Source organism: Aegilops tauschii, chromosome 7, assembly GCF_002575655.3.
Source record: "Aegilops tauschii subsp. strangulata cultivar AL8/78 chromosome 7, Aet v6.0, whole genome shotgun sequence".
NCBI classification, from domain to species: domain Eukaryota; kingdom Viridiplantae; phylum Streptophyta; class Magnoliopsida; order Poales; family Poaceae; genus Aegilops; species Aegilops tauschii.
Genome location: NC_053041.3, coordinates 239,474,157 through 239,483,102, shown reverse-complemented (window position 1 = coordinate 239,483,102; position 8,946 = coordinate 239,474,157). Strand labels below are relative to the sequence as shown.

General features: G+C 46.4%; 2 protein-coding genes across 2 annotated transcripts; both read left to right on the top strand.

Annotated features, from left to right (window-relative positions):
• The first annotated feature begins 4,959 nt into the window (after positions 1–4,959).
• LOC109787025 (uncharacterized) lies at positions 4,960–5,361 on the top strand. Its single transcript, XM_020345585.1, has one exon. The coding sequence runs from the start codon at positions 4,960–4,962 to the stop codon at positions 5,359–5,361; it is 402 nt and encodes a 133-aa protein (XP_020201174.1).
• A 465-nt stretch (positions 5,362–5,826) lies between these two features.
• LOC109787023 (uncharacterized) lies at positions 5,827–8,140 on the top strand. Its single transcript, XM_020345582.4, has 3 exons — positions 5,827–6,026; positions 7,202–7,358; positions 7,955–8,140. The coding sequence occupies exons 1-3, from the start codon at positions 6,024–6,026 to the stop codon at positions 7,999–8,001; spliced, it is 207 nt and encodes a 68-aa protein (XP_020201171.1). The 5' UTR covers positions 5,827–6,023; the 3' UTR covers positions 8,002–8,140.
• The last annotated feature ends 806 nt before the right edge of the window (positions 8,141–8,946 follow it).

Below are 8,946 nucleotides of genomic sequence, written 5' to 3'. Positions count from 1 at the left end.
GGTTGGGGACGCCAACCGCGACTAAAGGGTACCTTTAGTCGCGGTTGGTCTCCCCAACCGGGACTAAAGGTTCTTTCGCGCCGCTTTCGTTCCCGCGCGGAAAGAGCCTTTAGTCGCGGTTCGTGTCACGAACCGCGACTAAAGGTCCTTTTTCATATACTTTTCAGAAAATACAAATAATATATCAAAAAATTCAGAAAAATAAAACTAATTCATTTCAAAATCTTAAAAATAGAAATAATATATCAAAAAATTCAGAAAAATAAAACTAATTCATTTTAAAATCTTAAAAATAGAAATAATATATCAAAAAATTCAGAAAAATAAAACTAATTCATTTTAAAATCTTAAAAATAGAAATAATATATCAAAAAATCTAGAAAAATAAAACTAATTCATTTTAAAATCTTAAAAATAGAAATAATATATCAAAAAATTCAGAAAAATAAAACTAATTCATTTTAAAATCTTAAAAATAGAAATAATATATCAAAAAATTCAATAAAATAAAACTAATTCATTTTAAAATCTTAAAAATAGAAATAATATATCAATAAATTCAATAAAATAAAACTAATTCATTACACATGATCCAACGTTTTAATTCACATGATCCATTCAACAAAGTTTGGTACAATAAATTATTACACATCAATTCTTCCCTTGTGTCCCTGCTTGCTTACGATTGTGCCGTATCCATGGAGCATCCTCATCATTTAACTTAATGCTTGGGTCAGTGTTCACTTTGAAGGGCGGAATTTCACCAAACATATTATAATCTTCTGACATGTCTGTCTTGTCCTCCACTCCCACGATGTTTCTTTTCCCTGAAAGAACAATGTGGCGCTTTGGATCATCGCATGATGTACTGATCGTTTTCTTATCTTTCCGTTTCCTCGGTTTGCTACTCATGTCCTTCAAATAAAAAACCTGAGCGACATCTTTGGCAAGGACGAATGGTTCGTCAAGGTAACCAAGATTGTTGAAATCCACCATTGTCATTCCGTATTGCTCGTCCACCTTTACCCCACCTCCTGTTAGCTTGAACCATTTGCACCGGAACAAAGGGACCTTAAAGGAGGGTCCATAGTCAAGTTCCCATATCTCCTCTATGTAACCATAATATGTGACCTTTTGCCCATTCTCGGTTGCTGCATCAAAGCGGACACCACTGTTTTGGTTGGTGCTCTTTTTATCTTGGGCGATGATGTAAAATGTATTCCCATTTATCTCGTACCCTTGGAAAATCGTTATAGTCGAAGATGGTTTCTTGGCCAACATGTACAGCTGATCTCCAACATCATTGTCATTCATTAAATGTTTTCGCAACCAACTGCCGAAAGTCTCCATGTGGGCCTTTCTAATCCAGGATTCAGGCTTCCCCGGGTTGTCCGAGCGTAAAATATTCTTGTGTTGCTCGAAGAACGGAGCCACCAAGCTGGAATTTTGCAGAACTGTGTGGTGTGCTTCAGTCATAGAATGACCGTCCATACATATCGTTGATTTCCTTCCGATCGTGCCTTTTCCACTTAGTCTCCCCTCGTGCCGCGATTGAGGAATACCAATCGGCTTAAGGTCAGGAACATAGTCAATACAGAACTCAATTACCTCCTCATTTCCATAGCCCTTGACGATGCTTCCTTCTGGCCTAGCACGGTTACGAACATATTTCTTTAATACTCCCATGAACCTCTCAAAGGGGAACATATTGTGTAGAAATACAGGACCGAGAATGGAAATCTCTTCGACTAGGTGGAGCAGGAGGTGCGTCATAATATCGAAGAAGGATGGTGGGAACACCAACTCGAAACTGACAAGGCATTGGACCACATCGTTCTGTAACCGTGGTAGATCTTCTGGATTGATTACCTTCTGAGAGATTGCATTGAGGAATGCACATAGCTTCACAATGGCTACTCGAACATTTTCCGGTAGGAGCCCCCTCAAAGCAATCGGAAGCAATTGCGTCATAATCACGTGGCAGTCGTGAGACTTCAGGTTTTGGAACTTTTTCTCCGCCATGTTTATTATTCCCTTTATATTCGACGAGAAGCCAGACGGGACCTTCATACTGCTCAGGCATTCAAAAAAAATGACCTTCTCTTCTTTGGTAAGAGCGTAGCTGGCACGACCTCGAAACCATTCTGGATGCCGGTCATCTGGGTCTTTCAAAAGTTGCTGGTCCTGCCGTGCTTCCTTTGTATCATTTGTCTTCCTATACACGCCCAAGAAGCTTAGCAGGTTCACGCAAATATTCTTCGTAACATGCATCACGTCGATTGCAGAGCGGACATCTAGGACTTTCCAATATTCTAGCTCCCAAAATATAGATTTCTTCTTCCACATGGGTGCGTGCCCGTCAACTCCCCGCGGAACTGATTGTCCGCCAGGACCCTTTCCAAAGATGACTTTCAAATCCTTGACCATATCAAATATCTTAGCACCAGTACGTTCCGCAGGCTTCGGCCGGTGATCTGCCTTGCCGTTGAAATGCTTGCCTTTCTTTCTTACGTTATGATTTCAGGGAAGAAATCGACGATGACCCAGGTACACGTTCTTCTTACAATTAACCAAACGTACACTTTCAGTCTCATGTAAGCAGTGCGTGCATGCATTGTATCCCTTATTTGTCTGTCCCGAAAGGTTACTGAGAGCAGGCCAATCGTTGATGGTTACAAAAAGCAATGCTCGTAGGTCAAATTCCTCTCCTTTGTGCTCATCCCAGACACGTACACCAGGTCTGGCCCACAACTGTAAAAGTTCATCAACTAATGGCCTTAGGTACACATCGATGTCGTTCCCGGGTTGCTTTGGACCTTGGATGAGCACTGGCATCATAATGAACTTCCGCTTCATGCACAACCAAGGAGGAAGGTTGTAGATGCATAGAGTCACGGGCCAGGTGCTATGGCTGGAGCTCTGCTTGCCAAAAGGATTCATGCCATCAGTACTTAGACCAAATCTTATGTTCCTTGCGTCAGCTGCAAAATCTTTGAACACTCTGTCGATCTTTCTCCATTGCGTTCCATCAGCGGTGTGTCTCAACTCCCCGTCGGACTTACGGTCCTCTTTGTGCCATCGCAACGACTTGGCATGCTTTTTGTTCCTGAACAGACGTTTCAACCGTGGTATTATAGGAGCATACCACATCACCTTGGCGGGAACCCTCTTCCTGGGTTTCTCGCCCTCAACATCATCACCAGGGTCATCGCCTCTGATCTTATAACGCAATGCAGTGCATACAGGGCATTCATTCAAATTCTCGTATTCACCGCGGTAGAGGATGCAGTCGTTAATGCATGCATGTATCTTCAGAACCTCTAAACCTAGAGGGCAGACAACCTTCTTTGCTTCGTACGTACTGGCGGGCAACTCGTTATTCTTCGGAAACATATTCTTCAACATTTTCAGCAAATTTTCAAATGATGAGTCACCTACACCTTCCTGTGCCTTCCATTTTAGCAAATCCAGTGTGCAGCCCAGCTTTTTCAGACTATTATCGCATCATGGATACAACGACTTTTTGTGATCCTCTAACATGCGATCCAAATTCTCCCTATCCTTGTCAGTTTCGCAGCGTCTCCGTGCATCAGCAATGGTCCGACCAAGATCATCAGCGGGCTCATCATGTGCCTCTTCTTCACCTTCACCTAACCCTTCCCCACCTTCAGCATCATCCTCCATGAAAGTATCACCGAAATGATCATGATAGTTGTCATCGATATCATCCCCTTCTTCATCTTCTTCCATTCTAACCCCTCTTTCTCCATGCTTGGTCCAACAATTATAGCTTCGCATGAAACCGTGCCGAAGCAGGTGCATGTGAACGTCTCTTGAGGAGGAGTAACCCTTCTGATTCTTACAGACAGCACATGGACAGATAATAAAACCTTGCTGCTTGTTCGCATTTGCCACTACGAGGAAATCTTTCAAACCCGTAGTGAACTCACCGGAGAGTCGGGGACCGTACATCCATTGTCGATTCATCTGCATTATTATTATATAAAGTATATAATTAACCATCATGCATTTGTTAAACTAACTAGCTAGAAATAATACAAATTAAACAATGAACTACACACATGCATATTTTATCAATGACACATGAAAGGTTCAAGTTGCTAACCGCGATCGCGGAGGAAAAATAAATGAGAAAGCTCAAGTGTGGCTCGGACACTTCATATCATGTTTGTTTCAGGCTCTCGGGCATTTCATCGAACACCTTGTGTGCATAGAAGGAACCAAAAGCAAACCCACCACCCCCTTCTGAATATTGTGAAGTGAGCTGAGTCCTATATATAGGGATGGGCCTTTAGTCCCGGTTGGCCTGGCCAACCGCAACTAAAGGCCTTCGGGGACCTTTAGTCCCGGTTGGCCAGGCCAACCGGGACTAAAGCCCCTCCCGTCCGCCAGCTGTCGACCGAGCGCGCTGGGCCCAGATAGTTGGTCGCGGGTCTCCTCCCGAACCGCGAGTAAAGACCCCTTTTGTCGCGGTTCGATTATTTTGGGGACTAATGGGGGCGTATGGAAGCCTCTTTTTCTACTAGTGTCGGGAGATTCCGGCACGCGGAAAAGAATCGCGCGCGCGAAAAAACGGACCGCCGCGTGGCAGTTTTGGCGCTCGGCGTGCGGCGCGCTCTATAAAACATGCCTGCCCGAGCCGTCAACCGCACACTCGAGTGCCCTGCCGCCCCCTTCTTTCCCCCGCCGTTCTCTTCTTCCTTGCATCCAACGCGCCGCCGCCGTCGTCGCGCCCTTCTCCCCCGCCGCCGACATGTCGCCGCGCGCTGCCGGAGCAGCTCTGGCTAGCGCGGCGTCTGCGTCCGCCCTTCCGGCGCGTTCTACGCGGAGATCCGCTCCGGTGACGCGTGTTTCGTTCTCGGTACGTTCGAGACCGCGCACAAGGCCGCCCACACGTACGATGCGGTGGCGTGGCGCCTCTCGAAGCCACACTCGCAGATGAACTTCGGCGACGTGTGGACGTGCGAGCAGGCGCAGGAAGTCGTGCCTCTGCTGCGGCTAGTTACCGACGCCGACCGTCAGGAACACCATAGGAAGCGACGCTGCTTCCTCATCGCTGAGGCGGACGAGCAAGCCATGGCGGAGTGGCGCCAGCGCTACCCGCAGGACGTAGCTGACGAGAACGCCTTCTGGGCGGAGAGAAGGGCAAAGCGGCGCGCGGAACGGGCAGACAGGCGTTGGCGGAAGGCACTGGCGAGTCGGCGGAAGGCACTGGCGATATCGCACTGCGACCTGGGTCAGGCGTCATTCTTTGACGACACCGATCCTCGGTGGGAAGACACGTTTCTGTCGACGTCGGACGACACCAGCGAAAAGGACGACTCGAACGACTCGGAGTAGTTGCACTGTAGTTTTTATCTATGTTATTTGTATCGGACTAGTTTATGGTGTTTGGTTGAACTATGCTATTTGTATTGTTGAATTTTATTTATATTTTTTTTATCAAAATATCGTTCGTATGTGTTCTGGTTGCTCGCACGTCGATTTTTTGCAGCGTATATTGGAGCGGCTCGCACGCGCAATATTTTGCAGCGGCCGCTGAAGCCAGCGCCCTACCGCGCGCAAAAACCGCTATTTTCACGCTGTAAAAATTGTTTTACGTGCCGCGCGTGGTGCACGTGTTGGAGATGCTCTCAAAGGTTAAAAATTTGATCCAAACAACTAACAAACCAGGACCGTCGAGGTAGTATATTCATTTTTTCCCTGAAAGAGAAAAAAAACATCATCTGGAAGTGGGCGCGGACGGCGACGGTCCTCCCGGCCCGTACGGTCCACGCTGCCGACGCCTTCCACGCAACGCAAAGGCAGGCTGGGAGCCTGGGACACTGCTAAAAAGAAAAAGGTAGGCTGGGACAGAGCCTTAGAAGCCACTCGGTTTCGTATAAAAGCCCCTCGGCTCGCCCCAAATTGGCCAAATCACAACACCGAGCCCGAACTAAGCCCCGGCTGCAGCAGCTCCCATTCCTCGCCGTCGAGCTCACCGGACACCGCCCGAAGCCAAGATGGTAAGCGGATCTAGACTTCTCCACCTGGTTTGAAAGGATGCCCCCTTGTCGGGACGGGTCGGTGCTGATTGGTTAGGAGCGGATCCGGATCTGGATCTGCGTATGGGATCCTCGCCTTGACACCTTTGGATGCGATCCCTTCGTGTTCTCGATTCTGATTTGCTCCTGATGTTTGCGCTTGGTTGGGGGAAATAGGTTTTTAGTATCATTTTCGTGGATCCGCTTGATACGTTGGTTTGGGCTAGCAGTGCTCGGATCGTTCGATTTACCGTGAGCATGGAGCCTTTTACGGGAATCGGATGCTGTAGTTTTATTTCTCGCGGCGAGGATGGATCAGGAATAGGTAGATACATGGGTTATTTGAGTCGAATGCTACTGGAAATTAGATATTTATGTTCTCCGTCAAGTCTTCATAATGGGGAGATTGGATGATTTGCCACGATTTATTCCATCTTGGAATAATTAGTACTAATGAATTAGTGACGCTGCCATCAGAAATGGAATATTTGTATTTGCTATTGCCATCAGAATTCGTACTTTGGGAGTGTGTGGTGGAATCAAGAGCATGGGTAGAAATCTCAGTGGTGACGTAATTCTCTAGTGTACACAAAAACCTCTGTAGCATGTTGCGGGTGGAACAACTGCCGATCTTCCATCCTGCTAAACATAGGCGTTGAATGCAAATTTTGCTCACAATATCATGTAAACATTTTTGTGTTTAGGTTTTGTACCCCTTTTGGTGCAAATGTGGAGAGAGGTGCAGGTATCTTTTTGTAAAATTGCCATAGTTTGATTTCTATTCGTCAGATATAGATTGGACGGTCTATATTGCAAGATGGCAGGCATAATATCATCACCAACTCGGTTTTTTATAAGAGTAGAGATAGAGAAATATTGATGCCACTGCAGAAAAGTAAGCATGTTCTGTTGTAGTGGTGGCATTGTCATGGGTTGTCACTTGGTTAGTAAACTGCCTATTAGGCAGGAAATAGTATCGCTGAACTCACAATTGTTGGCTGGAAGGTCAACTGACGACTGCATGTAACTGGCTAATCTACTGATAGTTTTGCTATCATTCGACCTCGTATATGTGGAGTTAGCAGTTTGAGTGCTTTTTTACATTGTTCAATGTATCTTTTTCGCTGAACGGTGGCCTTTCTCTTTCTGTATGCCAGACTACTTCCAGGCGCCTTGCTGACAGGAAGACAGCGAAGTTCCAGAAGAACATCACCAAGAGGGGTTCGGTGCCTGAAACCACTGTGAAGAAGGGGAATGACTATCCTGTCGGACCTATAGTGCTTGGATTCTTCATCTTTGTGGTCATCGGATCATGTATGCATTCCAATCTCCTCTCAATCTCTTATGTTCAATCTACTTTACTGCCACTTGTCACATGCTCACTTTAGCATTTGTCATCAGCCACTTTGCTTTGGGAAGATATTTACTAGTGACTACGTTTCTTTAATCTTAGCGTTTGTCATGAGTATAATTGCATTAACATTTTGATTATTCATGTCCTATGTAAAGAGTGTATATTCTTCTGTAGAGTCCTGTGCTAGATCTTTGACATTGATCTTGTGTGCGACTGTGCGCATTCTGGGAACCATTGACCTATTTTCTCTGAATATAAGGCTATTGCAGGATTCTAACAAACCCTTCGACTCAAAAACAACATAACTACGATTGTGCAGGAACCGAAAGGTTGCATCAATCTCATGATTTTCGTGAACTTACGTTGTGTGGTTCTGCCATTTTTTCCTGCTTGTCCATATGGAACTTGAGGGTTGTCTACGTCCTTGCTGTTTGTCTGTCTTTCAGCATAACTAAGATGAAACAGTTCTTCTTAGTGTCGCTTATTTTGTAATCTCAAATGAAAGATCTTCCAGCTGATTTGCCTCTTTTAACACGCTACAGCTCTGTCTCTGCAGCTCTGTTTCAGATAATCAGGACAGCGAGCAGTGGTGGGATGGCCTGAACACTGTCATACATTAATACAGTTGCAGCTAAATCTGTTTGATGTCGTCATAGTTTGTCTTCTTAAAAGTACCTAGTTTGAGCTGATGTTGTAAGAACTGTAAACAGAGTTATCAATCTTATACATGTTAAACGGACAAGTTTGTCTCTGGTCACTGTTTTCAGTCGCATTTGCATGTTGAAGCAACCTCTTTGTTTGCAACTCAGGCGGCAAGTGGACGCGGGCTGCCCGCGGCGCCCACTTCCCAAGCCAACTAATTTGCGTACGTGGACACCCGCGGGACTGTGTCAAAGTTACGTGGAATTTGTGGGATATCCCACAAAACCCACATCGAGCCCACCTGTGTCTACATCCTTCACATGCGACGCGTCCGGATGAAGAGGCAGTGGGGATTAGGCGAGGAGAGCAGCAGCCGGAGCGCCGCCGCTAGCTCCGGCAGCACTCGTCCTCTCTGCCCGACATGCCTGCCATGTTGATGGAGGAGAACTTCGCTGCTGCCATTGCCAGATCCGCTCTCACGCCTCCATGCGTCCCCCCCCTCCGCCGCGACCTGCCCTTGCGCCAATGCAGGAGAGCTTTGTTGGCGCCGCCGGCCGCCGTTAGCTCCGCATCCACGACTCAATGCTTCCTACCGCTCGGCCACGACATGCCCCCCTGTGCCGATGGAAGTGAGCTTCGTAGAAGCTGCGACCCCCCTCGGATTGCTACTAGCCGCCCCTTCGAACCCCCCCCCCCCCCCCCCCCCCCCCCGATTGCTACCAGCCGCCCTGTTCAATGTTTATTACATACTGGTACTATTTTTCGTACTGATTGTTGTGAGAATTTTACATATGAGATCTGAACTTGCTTTCTCGAATGAAAGCAGAAATCTCACATCTTCCCTAAGATAAGTGTCTAAACCTTATTTTCTATCTCAACATACTAAAAGACAACCTACAGATTGAG